The 18,718-nt window shown below is 39.5% G+C and overlaps 4 protein-coding genes across 4 annotated transcripts; 3 read left to right on the top strand and 1 right to left on the bottom strand.

The window, feature by feature from the left end:
* Positions 1-1,970: 1,970 nt before the first annotated feature.
* Positions 1,971-6,100, top strand: LOC116932759 (protein O-mannosyl-transferase 2). Its single transcript, XM_032940588.2, has 17 exons — positions 1,971-2,133; positions 2,495-2,627; positions 2,834-2,935; positions 2,999-3,083; positions 3,153-3,257; positions 3,333-3,441; positions 3,498-3,606; positions 3,707-3,866; positions 3,934-4,123; positions 4,197-4,522; positions 4,607-4,758; positions 4,831-4,919; positions 4,995-5,143; positions 5,217-5,373; positions 5,448-5,588; positions 5,661-5,772; positions 5,840-6,100. The coding sequence occupies exons 2-17, from the start codon at positions 2,521-2,523 to the stop codon at positions 5,937-5,939; spliced, it is 2,193 nt and encodes a 730-aa protein (XP_032796479.2). The 5' UTR covers positions 1,971-2,133; positions 2,495-2,520; the 3' UTR covers positions 5,940-6,100.
* Positions 6,101-6,826: 726 nt separating this feature from the next.
* On the top strand, positions 6,827-11,179 carry LOC116934070 (protein O-mannosyl-transferase 2). The gene is made up of 17 exons (XM_032941699.2): positions 6,827-6,960; positions 7,332-7,474; positions 7,695-7,796; positions 7,875-7,959; positions 8,034-8,090; positions 8,167-8,211; positions 8,326-8,434; positions 8,608-8,713; positions 8,813-8,972; positions 9,066-9,255; positions 9,348-9,667; positions 9,746-9,986; positions 10,065-10,213; positions 10,281-10,437; positions 10,517-10,657; positions 10,735-10,834; positions 10,901-11,179. The coding sequence occupies exons 2-17, from the start codon at positions 7,350-7,352 to the stop codon at positions 11,004-11,006; spliced, it is 2,193 nt and encodes a 730-aa protein (XP_032797590.1). The 5' UTR covers positions 6,827-6,960; positions 7,332-7,349; the 3' UTR covers positions 11,007-11,179.
* Positions 11,180-11,378: 199 nt separating this feature from the next.
* Positions 11,379-15,880, top strand: LOC116934062 (protein O-mannosyl-transferase 2). The gene is made up of 17 exons (XM_045168263.1): positions 11,379-11,687; positions 11,935-12,037; positions 12,492-12,593; positions 12,668-12,752; positions 12,822-12,926; positions 13,013-13,121; positions 13,198-13,306; positions 13,403-13,562; positions 13,638-13,827; positions 13,901-14,226; positions 14,304-14,455; positions 14,545-14,633; positions 14,713-14,861; positions 14,932-15,091; positions 15,232-15,372; positions 15,441-15,552; positions 15,630-15,880. Exons 2-17 carry the CDS (start codon positions 11,940-11,942, stop codon positions 15,733-15,735), a joined length of 2,193 nt encoding a protein of 730 aa, XP_045024198.1. The 5' UTR covers positions 11,379-11,687; positions 11,935-11,939; the 3' UTR covers positions 15,736-15,880.
* Positions 15,881-17,115: 1,235 nt separating this feature from the next.
* LOC116920926 (17-beta-hydroxysteroid dehydrogenase type 6) lies at positions 17,116-18,313 on the bottom strand (the record flags this gene model as incomplete). The annotated part of the gene is given in 3 exon segments (XM_045168261.1): positions 17,116-17,799; positions 17,896-18,097; positions 18,161-18,313. Coding segments are annotated over 3 exon segments (701 nt in total), but the record flags the coding sequence as incomplete, so codon positions are not given.
* Between the last annotated feature and the right edge of the window lie 405 nt (positions 18,314-18,718).

The following is an 18,718-nucleotide window of genomic DNA, read 5'->3' as shown; positions in this document are numbered from 1 at the left end:
GTTTATGATAGGGTTATCTTAGCGGGTTGAGTAACCCGACCATAAGCAATTGGTTTGAATCTGAGCACAATCAATCAAACTTTTTTATTATTAATAAAAATTAATTGTCAGTTAGCTAATCAGAACTCCTTTTTAAGTGGTTATCTTTGAAGCCGCCATTTTACAAGATGGCGTCGGGTCTTTCGGGTTAAACTCAACCCGACCCCCTCAGCAGTTTTTCAGGGTGGGCGGCCCGATAGCGGCTGAGCAAGACCGAGTACCGAATATGGAAGCGCCAACTCAGACTAGATCGTCGCTAGGGCTCTGCCCCGGTTTACTTACAGGTCGCCTCCAAATTTAGTCGATTTTGTGCTACCCGGGTAGATTATTTTCAAAGATGGGTAGACTGGGCCGGTCTTGCTGAGCAAACTACCTACCGCCATCTTGAAAAACGGCGGCTTGAATGACGCCAAGTTTAGATAAAGGATCTACAAAATCAAGTTTGTTGTGTGTTTGATGATCCCTTTCTAACGTCATTGCGGTCAAAACAGTGTAAAATCGGGTTAATCGGGGTGTAAAGCGGTGCAAACCCGGTCTTGAACCGCGTTTTGGAACTGATTTGTGGTTTCGATATTTCATTACCCACGTTAAAAACCGTGTAGATCGTGGCTACGAAAACAGGGACGCATCAAGTGGCAAATCAGACAAATCCTGATTCATCTAAATAGCAACTAAAACGCTGTATCCCTGATTTCAGCAGCCCCCTGGTGGTAATCAGCTTGTACTACACTTTGTACAGGGCCTTATGGAAAATCAGGATTCGTCTGATTTGCCACTTGACGCACCCCAGAAGAATCGTTATTCGCCGGATCCAGTTCTTTAAGCATGACACCTACCGGTACAACCGGTATGGCTCGAATCCCTATCCATAGAACACGGGGCCGAGCTGCTGTTTTGAGTTGTTTGAGTTGCTGCAGTTTTTTGGCGCCAATGTTTTTTTATTACTAAAATTAGTTACCATTCCACTTTTTTGTTTTCATTACCAGATATTGTACGTGCCGAAGAAATATTTTACAAGTATAAACATGGGTCAAAGTTCAAATTTCTTTGGAAAAATAACTACACAGGAGAAGCGTTTTTCAATTGGATTTCTCTAGGCTATAATGAATTTTAAGTCTGGGTCTGGCAGAAATCAGCATTGTAGTACTGTAGTGGCATATATGCATTGTATATGGCATTGTCCTACAGTCGCCACGAAAAATATTGTGTGGGAATATACTATATTTCAGAGCCACAGTTAACTGTGCTGCGGAGCTAACAGCATCTTCGGATACTGGGTCCTCTTTGGAAATCACGCAAGAAATTTTAAGGGATATGATACTTGAAAGTTCTTAGAGAAAAGGTTTTCTACCAGAACGTAATCTACGTACTGTAGATTAGCACCTAATGCAGTTATTTAAAAATACCGATGAGTAATATAGGAGTAATATAACATATCGTTGCACGTAGGTACAGATAATGCGTTGCGGCTTTCCGGGCAGGGCTTCAACCCATCCAACCCATCTAGAAAAAACATTTTTCATTTGTGCATTTGTCTGATTAGGGAAAAGTCCAGAAAAGGACTGGCGTAGTTGAAGGTCCTATTGCAATGTTTATGCGGCTATGTTGAAAATGTTAAAAACGGCGAGAGGGAGAAGAACTACAACTGGTTCCGACTAATGTCAAGCGGGCAGAATGTCTGGTTGATAAAAGGCCCATGCAAATCATGTATAGGATATGAAAGTTTTTTGCCTTCAGCAATGATGGAAAAAGAAAAGAAACCCAAAAAGAATTAAATTATTCTTGTTTTTTGTTTGTTTTTTTGTTTTTTTTTACTCCCAATACAATTGTTTCCCGACCTTTCATCTCAATGCCCGCCCATGCCTTTTTACGTGGCATCGCTGCCGTCCATTGGTCGAAAACAGTTGTATTCGCCTTGCCTCTTCTGCGTGTAAAAGACAGACTATCCTGAGTCGGCATCTTCAAGCGCACTGTGCAGGCCCCATTGCCAGTGTTACACAGCGATACAGTGTATTACACTACAGTACATTACAGTACCAACCGCATTTTTGGATTAAAAGTGAAGTTAGTCACGCTACAGCTCTAAAGTGGTTGGTAAGTAATTAATTTTTTCGTTACTGCTTGTTTGCCTACCGCTTAAGCACGATTCGTGCTTAGAAAAATCATGTCAGCTTTACTTGACATTTAGGAGATAAATGGTTCAGTTTGATCGTTATGTTTCACCGCTTTTTATTAATTCTAAAGCGAAAAACATAAAGTCGATTTATCCTATTGCATACGTTGCTAAATTTGCATTCAAAAAGGTATAGTCTACATGCCGTGGAAGTCTATGCGTCTTCAAATCAATAGACGTATTTTTTCGTTAATTGCCAAGATATAATTTTGTTTAAATTCAAGTTAAGTTTCAGTGCTACACTAGTGTAATAACTTGTGATGAACTATTGCATTTGCACAGACTAATTTTCAAGGAGCTGTAGTACAATGACAGCTCCAACCTTGATCTGCTCAAAAAACCAAGAAAATGGCCTAAACATCAAGAAAATGAAAAATAGCGACTCCATTGGTTTTAAGCTTCTTGACCAGTTCAGGTGAGACTTCACCTTGAATACCCCACTATTTTCCTCGTCCAATTGCATTTCACCCCATCTTACCATTACAAAACCAAATTGCCATGAGCTCTTCCAACTCGGGAGGATGATTGATGGGTTCTTGATACACTTCATCACGAGGGGGGCAGACGCATAGCCTTGGAGAGGGGAAAAAATTGAATTTTTAATCATTTTATTCCTTGAAGGGATGGCCGTAACGATAAGATTTGGTGGAGGGTTTTTGCTCTGCTGATGATAGCGACGGTTGCTACGAGATTTTATAAGTTGGACCAACCCGATCACGTTTGGTAATACATACATTGCACGATAATTCATTTTATCAAGCATCAGCTAAAGCTTTAAAATTTCAGCTGGGATGAAGCGCATTTCGGGAAATATGCGAACTTCTACATTAATCGCACCTTCTTCTTCGATGTACATCCTCCACTTGGCAAAGTACACATTAACTTTTAAGACTAAAAAAGAACGAGATAACACCCTGACCTTCACTATTTAAATGTTTAGATGCTCATTGGACTTTTTGGATATCTCGATGGCTACAATGGGTCATTCCATTTCGACAAACCAGGGGATAAATTCGAAGAACACCAATATATGGGAATGCGAATAGTAAGTTTGCTTGCCTGATGACAGTCAAAGTTTATTTCTTTATTTTTGCACGGAACAATCAATTTTCGTCCTTAGGGCTGTGCCGTGATGGGAGCTCTTTTGGTCCCCCTTTCTTTTTTGACTGTATGGGAAATGACTTTCTCACTTCCTGCTGCAACATTTGGCGGCTTGCTTATTCTTCTGGGTATGCAAAATTACTATTAATTATGAGACCGTTGTACTGTACGTTTCCTGTACTAGATCATGGAATGTTGACGCTCAATCGTTTTATCCTGCTGGATCCTCCGATGTTATTTTTTATCTCTGCTGCCATCTATTCAATGGTCAAATTTCACAATCAAAGGCACAGGTATGATTGATGTTTGACTAGACACTTCCCTGTTTTCCTGTAGCCATTTAAAGACAGTTGTATTGAAGGGACGTGTCCTTTTTTATTCAAATTTAAACAGACCCTTCAGTTTGCCGTGGTGGTCATGGCTGTCCTCCATTGGTGTCATGCTCTCATGTTCAGTCGCTGTCAAGTTTGTTGGAATTTTTGTTGTCATCTTTGTCGGGTGTCGCACCATTGCAGACCTATGGGAAATTCTAGGGGATCTTTCAAGACCTGTGGTATTTTCATTATTTTGCATTGACGCCTACATTTCCATACATTTCCTCATTTTCCGCGTGAAAACAGAGTTATACCGTGAAGCATTTCATGGCACGCGCCATTTGCCTGATTGCAATGCCGACATTGTTGTACATGGGCATCTTCTATATCCATTTGGCCGTTTTAAGTAATAGCGGGCCAGGTGACGGATTTTACAGTTCAGCATTCCAGGTTGGCCTTAAAGGCAACTACCTCCATGACGGCAGTACACCACGACGTTAGTATAATGCTTATTCTCTACTAGTAGCCTATTGGATGAAATTAGAAATACGGTAATGTTTTATTTGCAGAGGTGGCATACGGTGCACTTTTAACATTAAAGAATGCTGTCACGAGTGGAGCTTATTTGCATTCTCACGATCATCTGTACCCAGAAGAAATAGGCGGAAGCCAACAACAAATTACCACATACGCGCACAAGGACGACAATAACAACTGGCATGTTAAACGGCATAACAAGTTAGCACCCAGCTGGAATAGCACGAGACCTATCGATTTCGTGCGAAATGGCGACTTGTTGCGACTCGAACATTTTGCAACTGGCAGAAATTTGCATGCGCACAGATCATTGGCACCCATCACTATCAAACAATTCCAAGTCACTGGATACGGATTGGTTAGTATTGGCGATCCCATTTCTAATTCATTCCACTGCACGTAACATTCCTTATTCTTGTCGTTTTATTAAAATATCTTCTAGGATGGAGTAGGGGACAATAATGACATTTGGCGTCTGGAAATAGAAGATGGCGAAGAAGGTCAAATTTTGGAAACGATGCTGCATCGTTTTCGTTTGATCCACTACAATCTCGGATGTGCGTTGACTTGCACAAAGAAAAAACTTCCCGCCTGGTAAACAGCTAACAAATTAATTAATATGCCTTTTCCTTTTGTTATTAAATGGTTTACTTTCGTTTTAAAAAGGGGCTTTGAGCAGGATGAAGTTACTTGTAATCCAAACAGGAGAGATCCTAATGCGATCTGGAATATTGAGGAAAACATTTATCCTCGACGTAATTATTATTGTTTTGTTTTTCTACATTTCAAGTTTTGAATTCTTTTTATAATAATTTATATAATTACGATAGTTCCCAATGTTTCATTCCGCGCTTACGAGAAAAACTTTTTCCAGCGCTTCATCGAGTCGCACGTTGTTTTAATCAATGGTAATTCGGCTTTAAAGCCGAAAGAAGGAGAAGCAACTTCTAAACCTTGGATGTGGCCAATCAATTTGAGGGTACAGAAATGCAATTGAAACTATTAAATGTTTAACCTTTTAACGCCTTTTAAAAAATTATTTATTCGCGCAGGGCCAGTTTTTTTCTGGTGGTCAATTGCAGGTTTATTTATTGGGCAATCCAATTATTTGGTGGGGGAATCTGGTCTTCATGGTGTTTTACTTAATCCTGTGGGTGTCTGTTGGTGTCCGAACAAAAAGAAGAATAACGGTGACACAAAGAGAAATAAGTAAGAATTGATTTCATGTTCGAGTAGTTCATATCAATTTATGATTTTATATTGATTTCTCCGTTTAACATTAGTGTTACAGGAAAGAGCTTTATCTGCCTGTGGTTGGCTTTGGCTTGGTTGGCTGCTTCATTATCTTCCCTTTTGGGGAATGAGTCGCGTCCTCTACTTTCACCATTATTTTCCTGCGTTACTATTCTCTAGTATGATGTCAGGTAATGATGAACTTTCACGTATCGAATGAATAGGCTACGAACAATTCTGGATTACATATTTGTCTCATATAGGAATCCTTCTCGATTACGTAATTGAATCCATACCACTTTCGCTACCTAAGAATTCATTCAACGCGAGTTACGCTGCTATACTATCCGCAACGCTATTGATTTTGTTCTATAGGCAAGTATTTTTTCATTGGATGTCTATTGGTTACAATACTAATTTATGTTTGTTTTTTCACGTCTAGTTTCTATCTATTCTCTCCACTTGTGTACGGATTAGTTAGGTATGCGGATACTAACTCCACCATGCACCATCTGCACTGGTTGTCTACATGGGAATTCTAAACATTATCTACTGCCTTATTTGTATTGTGTTTTTTCTTCAACTATTTTGATATTAGCATTTTGAAATTGATTTTTACACCCTGCAGCTGAGTTACACATCAAACTATTGCACTGCTCTACTCCTCCTTGCTCTGATAAATCAATAAAACACAATTAGCTTACGGCTTATCAATTTGCCTATTACTATGATACTACACTCTTACTATTCAAATATGTTTGTCGTTTGATTACCCGGTATTTAACCGACGATACGCTATCATACATGACCTATAATTCGCGAGCAGGGTTACCTGGAATGACCGTATGGCATTAAAAAAAACATAGGTAAATGAATATGAATGCAAACTACACGATTCTATGATATTGGAGGACTAAGTTCAAGTGGTAGGTAAATTAATCGATAACCCTGTATATTTTGTAGTCAAATGGGCTGTGGCCAGCTACGCGGAGGCTAAAATCCCATTCGATAATCCTCCGTCTTTCCTCGTTTAAATGTAAGCACTAACATGCTAAGCTAAAAGAAAGATTGTGATGTAAGGCAAAGAAGATTACAAAGCTTCAGTACGTCTCTATTTTCTTGGTAAATGTCTCTAGACATTGTCTTAGGCATAAGCTATAGTCATAGCGTCATCCCAAGTTATTAAGCTTTTCACGCTGAAATGGAAAGTAAGAACTTCCCATATCCCTCCTCTCCACGATTTTCTAATTGACTGCATTTTATAGACTTTTTTTTTTTAAGCTGGTAGCGCACCGTTTCATAAGATGTATTTAAAATAATATGGATTTTGGTGAAAGATGGGTGTGCGAAATTTTGTTTGTAGGTATTGAATAACTACATATTTAAATTCACTCTTGCAACCCACGGAAACTGTAAAAAGACGATAGACCTCAAGGCTACCAAGCGTACCACGTATATGGGAGATATTCAGAAGATTTATTCGTCAGAGGGGCTTAAGGGCAGCAGTACCTCACCATCGGTCTTCAAGTGAAGCTGTGCAGCAACGCAAACTATACAAATACGGTAAGCGCAATCTAAATGTTGAAAGAAACGATCTTCTGTTCAATCTAAAAATAGGAAAACTAAAAGTGTTCTAGATCCTTAACCATTCTTGCACCAATCATATTTTGCTATATTCCAGAATTGTACTTCAACTGCATATTGTAGTAAACTAGCTGGTTTCAGAAAAAGTGAAAACATAAACAGCGAGACATATTTGAAATACCGCATTTTGCCGCTATTTGTTTTTGCACATTTACTTTTTACGCATTTTTTATTAATTCAAAAATGTTTTCCAATTGCAAAATATGTGCCACGTGGTTCAAGCATATATAGTGCAACCTAAATGATACTCATTTCTCCCTGGTATAATATTCTGTTTTCAATGCTTTCAGTATACGTGTCCGAAAGCCATGAAAGAAAAAGCGAGTCCAGCATGTACGGTAGATTCCTCGTCAAGTCCCCCAATCAAAACATCTCTCGACAAGCAATCTACCTCGCAGCAGTTTTGTCGGCCAGCATTCACTCAAAAGTTCAGGTAACCGACCCTTGGATACATTCACCTTGAAATCTCATTGCTTCGTCATGGGCACTCCTCTTTTCGATCCACTTCATCATATAATTACAAAAGCCCTGTGCTTATACCTCCGATGATTGATGTGCGTATAAGTATAGAAGGGGGGAAAAAAATACGAGTGGTGTAGCCTTCCAGCAATATGAATCGCTGATTTACTTGCATTTATTTTCTTATTTTGAAGGGAGAGCACCAGCGGCAAGGTGTGGTGGATTATTTTTACCCTTTTGATGGTAGCTACCGTGTCTGTCCGATTTTATAAATTACGTTATCCAGAACAAGTGTGGTAAGTCCAGCTAATTGATGAAATCAACAACATGGTCATACATTTGTTTCTCTATTGCTATATGTCACTATCCGACAGTTGGGATGAAACACACTTTGGAAGACATGCCAACCAATACCTACAGCGGACTTTCTTCTTTGACGTTCACCCACCCCTTGGCAAAGTATCATCGTTCACATAATCATTCAAGAAAGAAAATGCATAACAAAACAAGTGACGTTATTTTTGTGATTTTAGATGCTTGTTGCACTGTTTGGTTACTTGGACGGATACGATGGTTCCTTCTGGTTCGAGGTAATTATATTAAGATTTTTCGATAACTAAGAAAAGAAAAAATGTTCAACGTTTTTCACAAATATCAAAATTTTAGGTCGGAAAGAAATATGGAGATGCCTCTTACATGGGGATGCGAATAGTAAGTTTGACCTACCTGTTTCTTTTAACTTTTGCTTTAATATAGCATTCTCTAAATAAAATGAAGATTGTAACCTAAAAATTTTTCCAAAAACAATGGAAAATATTTTTTTAGGGATGTGCTATTATGGGAGCTTTGGTAGTTCCACTCTGCTTTTTGACCATATGGGAAATGACAGCATCTTTACCAGCGTCTACCTTCACTGCCCTTTGCCTAATTTTTGGTAGGCAGATTCCCTTGTGAAACTTGTTTTTGTTTTTTCTGTCCATTCATAAAGCTTTTCAACTGTGTGCAGCATAAAGGAATTAGATTGCAGCGATAGATTTATTGTTAATACTTAATTATAATAGGTTAAAAAGTAAACAGTGATAACCGAATTTTTTTAATTCTAAACAGATAACTCATTGGTAGTACTCAACCGCTTTATACTTCTTGACCCAATGATGCTGTTCTTCATTTCGGCTACCTTTTTTTCCATGGCTCATTTTAACAAACAAAAGAGGTGCCGTATGAAACACACATGCATGTTTCTGTTAACTGGAAAACATTTTTCTATGTTTTACATCTGTACCTGTTTTGTTTTTGTTGGTTTGTTCGACAGATCTTTCAGCTTCCTATGGTGGTTTTGGTTGTCATCAACTGGCATGTTCATGGCTGGATCTTTCAGCGTTAAATTTGTCGGATTGTTTCTTGTTTTCTTGGTTGGAATGCGGGCCATATACGATTTGTGGATTATTCTTGGAGATATGTCGCAGCCGGTGGTAAGATCTTCAACTTATTTTGAAACTATTTTACTGAGAAATGAAGCAGACGGAAATTCAAGTACCGAAAGATTTTTTAAATGAAATTTTTAGACATATACGGTCAAGCATTTCCTTGCAAGAGCTCTGTGTCTGATAGCGCTTCCAGTCGCTCTGTATGTTGTCATTTTCTATGTTCATTTGAGGATCCTCCATCTCGGAGGAGAAGAAGATGAATTCTACAGCTCTGCTTTCCAAGTGAGTCTCAAAGGCAACATGTTCCACAATTCTACTGGACCCCGAGGTATTTATGCGGTCCTATTTCCCATAGCTGCGATTGCCTTGTATTCAAACTCTGCAATTTACTTAATACACTGCGCTGTGCTCTAATTTCAGAGGTTGCATATGGAGCAGTTATCAGGGTGAAGAATAATGTCCTTGAAGGACAGTATCTGCATTCACATCGGCAGCTGTATCCAGTTGGTGCAAGACAGCAGCAAATTACCACCGTCTACATCAGGGATCCCAATAACCGGTGGTTCATCAAAAGACACAATCAATCTTCTCCTCTGTGGAATGCTACGGATCCCATTGATTTAGTGCGTAACGGCGATTTGATCCGGATAGAGCATCGAACAACAGGACGCAATCTGCATGTTCATAGAGGACCGGCGCCCATCTCCAATAAAATGTATCAAGTCACTGGTTACGGAGTGGTACGTAGTCTCTTTCACTTAATTTCGTTTTTTCTTGAATTTTCTAAAAATAAAGTAAGTTTTAACTTTTGCTGCAAGAGAGGAGAGGGTAACGATGATGATTTCTGGCGTCTCGAAATCGAAGGGGCGGCAGAAGGCGAAGTGCTAGAAATCGTGCGACACAGCTTTCGGTTGGTGAGCCCAAATAATAAATGCGTCCTTACTTCTACGACGAAAAATTTACCAGAATGGGGATTCGGATCTGCTGAAGTGGCCTGCAATCCCAAAATACATGATGATCGCGCCTATTGGCACATCGACGATAACCGTTATCCGCGCCGTAATGAGACACATTTTCAACTTCTACGTACACAAAAATTGATGATTTTCATTGTTTACTTTCATTTACTTTGTTTAGTCCCAAACGTCAGCTACACCATATATGAGCTCAGTTTCCTGGAGCGATTCATCGAATCCCACAAGAACATGTTTATGGGTAATGCTGGCTTTAGACCAAAAATAAGTGATTTCCAGTCCAGGCCTTGGATGTGGCCTATCAATTTCAGGGTATACAAAAACCAAGAACGATTTCGATTAATTTAATGTACCACTAAATTGTTGTTTCTTTCAACAGGGTCAATTCTTTTCAGTGGAGGGAGTAGTCATCTACCTGCTGGGCAATCCAATCATCTGGTGGGGACACTGTCTCTGTTTCCTATTTTACTTTCTCCTTTGGATCGTAAATGCCGTCATCGAGAAGCGAGCAGTCAATATCTCAGACAAGCAACTGAGTAAGAGCTAAACTGTTACTTGTGAAACCCTACGTAACAAGACTCGTTTATTTCTGCTTACTTCTTTACGCATGTTTAGATTTGCAGAGAAGAACACTCAATACGTGCAAATGGCTATTTATCGGTTTCTTATGTCACTATATACCATTCTGGCCTATGGCGCGTATATTGTACTTTCACCACTATTTTCCAGCTCTGCTCTTCTCGAATATGATATCAGGTAAGTTAACTAATGTCTATTTGGATAAGCTCACTTCGTTCACCTTATAATTGGGCGTCGTCTTTCCCTTTACGTAGGAATGATGCTAAATTATATTTTGGAAACCTTTTCGGAAAAAATTTCACCCAAGTTCTACACGTACTTCGTCTCGGGACTACTTTTGGCATTTTTCTACAGGTAAAGCACTAATTTTTGCAATTGTTCAGATGAATTTATTGACAAACGAATTTTACCTTTAAATAGTTTCTACCTATTTACTCCTATTACCTACGGATATCCGAATCGTCCATCACAATATAACGATTCCCAAATGTACGGCATGAAATGGATATCGAGTTGGGAATTTTAGTAGTCTAAAATATTTAGTGACAATCGTTCGGGAAAAGAAAGATTGAGAAGAACAAACAAAAAGATTGGAAGAACATCTTTTACTTACTGATCCACAGAATACGTGTGTCCTTTGCTCATCTTGTGCAATAGAATTCATTGGACATGAAGAAAATTACACTGCTTCTCACCTAATTTGTTTCCTAAGGGCCTCCCAAAAGTTGCAAAAAAATAATGAGTTGCAGTATGGGAAGCTACGCTTGTTAAAAACAACAGAGATCGATGTTTTTTACATTTTCATTTAATTTTTTAGTTTCTGAAACAACCGATAGATGCCGTTGCGAATTCAAAACATTGCCAATTTCTGCTGTCAAAAACAGAAGTTTTAAGATGCAAAAAGTGTTGATACTCAAGAGAGTTTAAGAGTGAAAAAAAAAATGGGTCCAGTAATCACTGTTTCAACTTAAGAAATAGCAAATAGTAAAGGAGAGTCTTTAGTTTCATGCCCAAGACTGTCGGTGTGACTCTGCTTGTAACCAGTGGAATTTCTTTGGCCGCCGGCATTTCCGAGTATACGCACTCGGCGTTGGGAGTTAATTCTGGCTTGCCTTGTCAACCTGTGGCTCCCTAGCTGTGCAAAAGCAGTCTTACTGTGGCCATCTCTTGCTTCAAGTCATTCGCAATTTTCGCTGCCAAATCTTAGGTAACAATCTTTGATATGTGTAGTTTTTGTCAGAAGTACATTCTTTATTCCTATAGTCAGGATTTCCCATTGCACATGATTCAAACTGACTAAAGTAATTGTTAAACATAGTTATAACTAAACAAACCTTACCTGGTACTGCTCAAATTTAAATATAAAACCGAAATGGTTAAGATTACCGACCACAGTGGTTAAAACCATGTACGTAATGTAGTCATCTCCTGTAAGCTTTTTTGTTTGGTTGTAGGTAAAATGCCAAAAGCAGAGGGGTCCGATGCCCCAGCGACGGCCGCGTCAAGGTCAACCGAACCAAAGTCAAAGAAAACACACCGGGATACAGCGTATGACAGGTGAGCGACCGCACCAAGTGTGGCCTTGAAGAAGTGCATACAGAGCATTCACACCTGTGCTTCAGACAAGCACGTCTTTGTGTGTTATACATGTTAAAATGTTCATCCATATATACATAGCAACAGCCTCAAGTTTCATTAGAAAAGAGTTTTGAAGGTCTTGCATAGGGAAATGTACCAGCCCTAACTAGTAAAACAAATTTTAACGTGACTGCTTTTTCAATATGGGACGTATGCATTTAGCTACCCTTTGTGAGCTTTGATGCTTTTGAGTTTAAAACACAAGAATAAGTTATCTTCGAAACTCTGGGGAATAGTTCGTGCTATCCCTAACCGTACTTCTGCAAGATTTTCAGAAACACCTTTGATGTGCTATCTGCGAGCGCTTGGTTTACGGATGTCATGAGCTACGTTAGCTGGAAATATTAAAGTTGAAGTATCGATTTTTAAATAGTGGGAAAACTAGCACCGGATTGTGGTGGACTTTATTTGGACTGATTTTAATCACAACGGCTGCAACTCGATTTTATAAGCTCGATCAACCTGACCATATTTGGTAAGCAGAAAAAGAAAATAGAATAGGTTTCCAGATTATACGATTTAACGCTTTTTGTTTTCCTTGTTACACAGTTGGGATGAGACACACTTTGGGAAATTCGGAGGTTATTACATCAACCGGACCTTCTTTTTCGATGTTCATCCACCACTTGGAAAGGTATTGCGTTTATTTAGTACACGCCTACCATAATTTGAATCCACTTAATCACCATTACCTAAATATCAGATGCTTATTGGACTGTTTGGTTACTTGGATGGATATAACGCGACGTTTGCTTTCGAGAAACCCGGAGACAAATATGAAGATTATCCGTACATGGGGATGCGAGCGGTAAGTTCGCTTCAAACCAACTTGCAATCAAAACTCACAGGCAAAAATTCTGAAGTGTGGACTATCCTTTTGATTGATAATTCTAGGGATGCGCCATCATGGGAGCTCTTTTGGTTCCGCTTTCATTTTTGACTGTATGGGAAATGACGTTTTCTCTACCAGCTGCTACATTTGCCGGCGTTTTAATTCTTTTAGGTAAAAACTGAAACGTAGCTATTAAAGCGCAAAACGTTCACATCATAAATATGGTTTATCTTTTACATTTTATTAGATCATGGTATGCTGACGCTGAATCGATACATTTTACTGGATCCTCCGCTTCTGTTTTTCATCTCTGCATCGGTGTACACCACCGTCAAGTTCCATAATCAACGTCATCGGTAGGTTTTTTTTTTTTTTCTCTAAAAACACTTCATTTGTGAAAATGGAGCCCTAATTTTGTTGTTGTTCTTTTCGTTGCCTTTTTTCAATCTCAGAGCTTTTAGTTTTCCGTGGTGGTTCTGGCTGTCTGCTACAGGAGCCATGTTGGTCGGTTCAGTTGCCGTCAAGTTTGTTGGCGTCTTTGTCGTTTTTCTTGTCGGTTTCCGAGCCATTGCAGATCTCTGGGAAATCCTCGGTGATCTTTCGCGCCCTGTGGTAAGGCATTTTTTACGATTTTAAAAAGTATTTTCTTTAAAAAAAAACGTCTAACTTATTTTTTTGTCTTTGTAGAGCTATACTGTTAAGCATTTCATGGCTAGAGCCTTATGTCTGATCGCGTTACCAATTGTTCTATACATGGGTATTTTCTATATCCATCTACGAGTTTTGTATCTTAGCGGGCCTGGCGACGGTTACTTCAGCTCTGCCTTTCAAACGCATTTGGAAGGCAATTTTCTGCATAACGCTAGCACACCTCGTGGTAAGTTAAAATTTCATCTGCAACTTCCGTCGACATGTCGGTCAATAACTCGTTTTCTTTCATGGTTAAACAGAGGTGGCGTACGGATCGTTGCTGACTTTGAAAAACAGTATCACTGGTGGTGGTTATCTGCATTCGCATATGCATCTCTACCCAGCCGGAGTTGGCGCTAAGCAACAACAAGTCACGACTTATTCTCATAAAGACGGTAACAACCGGTGGTTCATCAAGAAGTTCAATAAGCCAACACCACTGTGGAACAGCACGGATTCCATTGAGCTTGTGCGCAATGGCGATTTGATTCGATTGGAGCATCGTCCGACTAGACGCAATTTGCATTCCCATAAAGAACCGGCTCCCGTTTCCCGAAAGCATTATCAAGTTACAGGATACGGAGAGGTATTTGCCTTATTTCTTGTGCAGTAGTTGTGCATATTTATTTTTAAAGCGATCTGTGTTTTATTGTTGTTATAAAGAACGGAACTGGTGATGCGAATGATGTTTGGCGATTGGTGATCGAGGGTGGTGCAGAAAATGAACCGTTGGAGACGATGCGTCATAAATTCAAGCTCGTTCACTATCTTCAAAACTGTGTTCTGTCAACAACTAAAAAGACATTGCCCAAATGGTACGTTTACTACTTTCTTTTATTGTGGTGTCCTATTGTGTTAATCTGTTGCCTTTTTTCCCTTTCCGCTAAATGTTACGTCGTTAAAGGGGCTATGAACAACAAGAAGTCACTTGCAATCCCAACCTCCGTGATGCGGCTGCCGTTTGGAATGTCGAAGATAACCGATTTCCTCGCTGTAAGCACATTTTAAAAATGGTTCTTTTTAGTATAGAAAGTACATTTTTTGATTATGTATTTTTCTTTCTTGACAAAAGTGCCTAACGTTTCGTTCAGTGCATACAAACTGAATTTCTTCCAGCGCTTCTTTGAAGCCCATGCTGTCATGTTCAGTGGTAATGCGGGTCTTAAGCCTAAAGATGGTGAATTGACTTCGAGACCTTGGATGTGGCCCATAAATCTGAGAGTGAGTTTATAGTACATTACGAAAATCTTCGGCCGCATTATATTCATAGATTTGATTTTGATGTTTGCAGGGCCAATTTTTCTCAGCTGGCGAAGGAGTTAAGATTTACCTATTGGGAAATCCAATTATTTGGTGGAGCAACTTGGTTTTCATGGCCTTTTATTTGACGCTTTTGGTTGTCAAATCCATTCGAGATAGGAGAGATATCATATCGTCTCCTCATCAAAAGGGTGAGTTCCTTTTATTCTCTCTAGTACCGTTCTTTATAAATAATTCCTCTTTTTTTGTTGTTCGTCGTGACTACGAAAACTAACAAACCGAGTAATTTTTGTATTCTATCCTTTTGTTACATGCGATCGCTCATCAACAGCTCTGCAGGAAAGGGCTCTTTCTGCCTGCGGCTGGCTTTATATTGGCTGGCTCTTACATTATGTCCCTTTTTGGGGCATGGGCCGCATTCTTTATTTCCATCACTATTTTCCGGCTTTGCTGTTCTCCAGCATGATGTCAGGTATTTCATATTTAATTTGATTTCGCTGGTTCTATTCCATTATGCTAATTTCTACCACGCTCTCTTAGGCGTTGTTATTGACTATCTAGTAGAATCAATTCCTCCTCTCCTGCCGGCTGGAATCAGAAACAGCGCTTATCATTTATTAGTGGGCGGAATCGTTTCGTCACTTATTTACAGGTATTGTAAAACAGAAAATCATGAACCACTTAGGAATTTGTTCGATTTCTTAAATTCATTTCATACTATCGTTTTAGCTTTTATTTGTTTGCCCCGCTTACCTACGGCATGAGTAATGGGCCTTCGACGGAAGCCAATTCCACCATGTACGGAATGCGTTGGCTCGAAACCTGGGAGTTTTAATCACGGATCGGTGTTATTGCTTTTAAATGAAAATCTTATTTCATTGCCATTAACCAACGCGGATCTTCTTCTGTTTTTACACTTTTTACCACTTTTTTGGGGGGGGAGGGGGACAGATTGGCAATACAGTTCATCGAACATTTAATTATATTTTGTTCTTGTTTGACTTGAATTGTTAGCTGGCTTCTCTAAGATAGTCCTGCAGGCCGCACAACTGCACGTTTAATATTTAACGACTGAAAATGGAAGTTAGTAAAAACTTCGTTAAGAATGATTTTTAAAAACCCAGCAAGTAATTGATTAACCGTGATCGTTTAGATAAAACACAATGCTTTGTAAAAGCATAAACGAGAGGAAATTTGTGGGTTTCACTGTGTGGCAACGGCACTAAGAAAATAGAGAATGGCGCACGAACAGCATGTAATGAAGGAGTTTTTATTAATGAGATACGTTTGCCCATTTTCAACAAGTTTGGGATGCAAGTTTTGGTAACAATTCGGGCAAGGATTGGCGCACGAAGATTGAAAAAGTTGAGCGCCTTTTGTGAAAAACATGATTAGGCGAATTTCGAGAAAACATTGGCTGCATGGCACCCGCTGGAGAGAAATGTTTGGAGAGAAGCAAATCATTTTTTTGCAGAGTATTTTATTTTTTGCTTGAGCTCAACTTGTCCAATGATAGTATAATGGCGCCGTGTTCTCTTTGGAGAAATCCGATAAGAAAACAAAAATTTTCCAATAAAAGTTAAAAAAAACTGACCCAATGCAACGGCCAGCATAAACAAGACACAACGAGACACACCTATCATAAACAAGAATTGGCAGAAATTTCCCATTCCCACGTGCCACGCCTGAATTTCGTTTTGTCGAATCGAGTTCAACAAATGTGGATGTCCACACCCACTTTTTTGACACTTCCTCTAAAAACAATTCTTGTTTTTTCTATTTTCATTCATACCCTTTTGTTTCTTTCCTTCTTGCTCTTATATACACTATACAGTATATTATATATACGTACATATTACCTTTTTTCTCATGAAAACAATGAAAACTTGGGCTGGATGCGTTGGGGAATGATCAAACGAAGGTAGTCGTCAGACCGATCGAGCAAGGCTATATTGCGGTCTAATTCGTCGCAAAACTTTCTAAGCAAATTATCACTTCTCCGTGCTCCCCGATTTCTCAACGAAAAGAAAATGTGAGGCCCACCATATAAAGCCCCTCTTCTTGCTTCCATACTATTTATCCGTGGGAAAACGGAAGCCGTCCTAACCACCCAATGGCCTTTTGGTAACATCAATCTAAAATGCTAGGTCACTCAAGGCAGTTGAAGGCGGCAGTTTACTTATCAGGTCGAAAATAAAGAAACCAAGAACGAACATTTCTATACTAGCTATTTATTATGATAATTGTATTTTTAGATAAAGTACTGTATAACGGTCAAATATCGTCACCAAAAAAGCGTATTTCTTTACATTATGTTTGCCAGTCTTGGGTTTACACATTTTTCACAGCTGGTTCCACCAGAAGCGTTACAAATTTTTAACATATATTTTGTAGCGCATTTTAAGAAATGATCATCACGCAAACGGGATAACCGGTTCTATCATATTATTGTACACACACCAAAACAAAAAACAAATCTTCTTTTGGTAGCAATTTGCTGTACAAGCAAATTCAAACTTTGCCCAACATTTCATCGCCTCTCTTCTAAGGATCTTACACCTTTAGAATGTTGGCGATGTTGTGCTTGTACTTTCGCTGTACGATGTACTGTCTCAATCCAGATGGTATGCAAAACAAAAGACTGATACGAAAACGAGTTGCGCAGCCCGGCACAGCCACGTAAACGTCCGAAGGTGATTTGGCCATGAGGGCGTCGTCGAAACATCGGCATAAGTTAACAGGTATGGTGGGTGTCTGGGCTCTGGTGGCAGTTTCCATGTCGTCCATTTCAAGCTCCTCCGATTTGGACTTGGCCACACGGTCGTGATAGGCTATGAAAATGTCCTGATTGGCCAGCCGCAATTCTGGTGTCATTTCGTTCCACATTTCGTTCATTTTCCTGTTAAAGAGAAACAATTAGTAAAGAACAATAAGTTCCGGCGAGTCATTTCTGGCGCAATTGACAATAATGTCTATGAACATTCATTGGCCTTACTTGTGGTGTTGATCGAACAGACATTTATCAAGGAAGGAGCTATCCGGTTGGACGAGTGAAACATCGACGCCGACACGCGCTAATTCAAACCTTAAGGCTTCCGACAGGCCTTCCACAGCATGCTTGGTACCGGAATAAATAGAAAGGCCGGGTTCCGGATCGTTATGACCGCCCGCCAGGCTACCCACGTTGATGATACGTCCTGTCATTGTTTCGAAATGCAAAATTAACAACAGCCCCTACACCGTGCAAATTGCATATTTACCTCCACCAGACTTGAGCAGGGGCAAGAAAATGCGGATGGAATCGACGACACCAACATAGTTGACCCGGAATTGTTGTTCGCAATGTTTTTGCGTCTGCCATTCTAGTTCTCCACAAACGCAGTAGGTTGCCGCGTTGATCAATGCCCACAGACCTGAATCAATTGTTTTATAACATAACTATGGTTATTGAAGGCTCGAAAACTTCATTGAACAATGACATGAATGCGGAAGCCCGCAAAGACATGCAACATTGGTCGTTTAGCTAATAAAAATTCCGCGGCACGTGTCGTCTTTCAGGAGAAGTCTTATTACCCTAAATTCCTGGTGTCGGTTTCCGTCTTCACATATTCTATACAATAAAAAATCCCCCAGTTTTCATTTCCAGCAAACAAAAGATTTTCATTTTTTCTTTTTCTTAGGAAAACTATTTCGTATGTATTTAAATAAAAAAAAACAAGACAAAGGCTGTCTTTGTTGGAGACTGATTGATAGACCTAAGCTAACATTTGCAAAAACATCACCGAGTTAGTAGTTTCGTCCTTCTTTTCAGTGATCAG

Source organism: Daphnia magna, linkage group LG1 (genome assembly GCF_020631705.1).
Source record: "Daphnia magna isolate NIES linkage group LG1, ASM2063170v1.1, whole genome shotgun sequence".
NCBI lineage: Eukaryota > Metazoa > Arthropoda > Branchiopoda > Diplostraca > Daphniidae > Daphnia > Daphnia magna.
The sequence above is the reverse complement of the archived record's forward strand: the minus strand, read 5'-3'. Positions and strand labels throughout refer to the sequence as shown.

Bases quoted from the DNA above. Each gene is read 5' to 3' on its own strand.
- LOC116932759 (XM_032940588.2), top strand. From the start codon at position 2,521: ATGACAGCTCCAACCTTGATCTGCTCAAAAAACCAAGAAAATGGCCTA. The intron at 3,442-3,497 runs GTATGCAAAATT...TTCCTGTACTAG, and splicing joins CGGCTTGCTTATTCTTCTGG to ATCATGGAATGTTGACGCTC. The intron at 5,773-5,839 runs GCAAGTATTTTT...TTTCACGTCTAG, and splicing joins CTATTGATTTTGTTCTATAG to TTTCTATCTATTCTCTCCAC.
- LOC116934070 (XM_032941699.2), top strand. From the start codon at position 7,350: ATGAAAGAAAAAGCGAGTCCAGCATGTACGGTAGATTCCTCGTCAAGT. The intron at 8,435-8,607 runs GTAGGCAGATTC...AATTCTAAACAG, and splicing joins TGCCCTTTGCCTAATTTTTG to ATAACTCATTGGTAGTACTC. The intron at 9,668-9,745 runs GTACGTAGTCTC...TTTTGCTGCAAG, and splicing joins AAGTCACTGGTTACGGAGTG to AGAGGAGAGGGTAACGATGA.
- LOC116934062 (XM_045168263.1), top strand. From the start codon at position 11,940: ATGCCAAAAGCAGAGGGGTCCGATGCCCCAGCGACGGCCGCGTCAAGG. The intron at 12,038-12,491 runs GTGAGCGACCGC...ATTTTTAAATAG, and splicing joins CGGGATACAGCGTATGACAG to TGGGAAAACTAGCACCGGAT. The intron at 13,122-13,197 runs GTAAAAACTGAA...ACATTTTATTAG, and splicing joins CGGCGTTTTAATTCTTTTAG to ATCATGGTATGCTGACGCTG.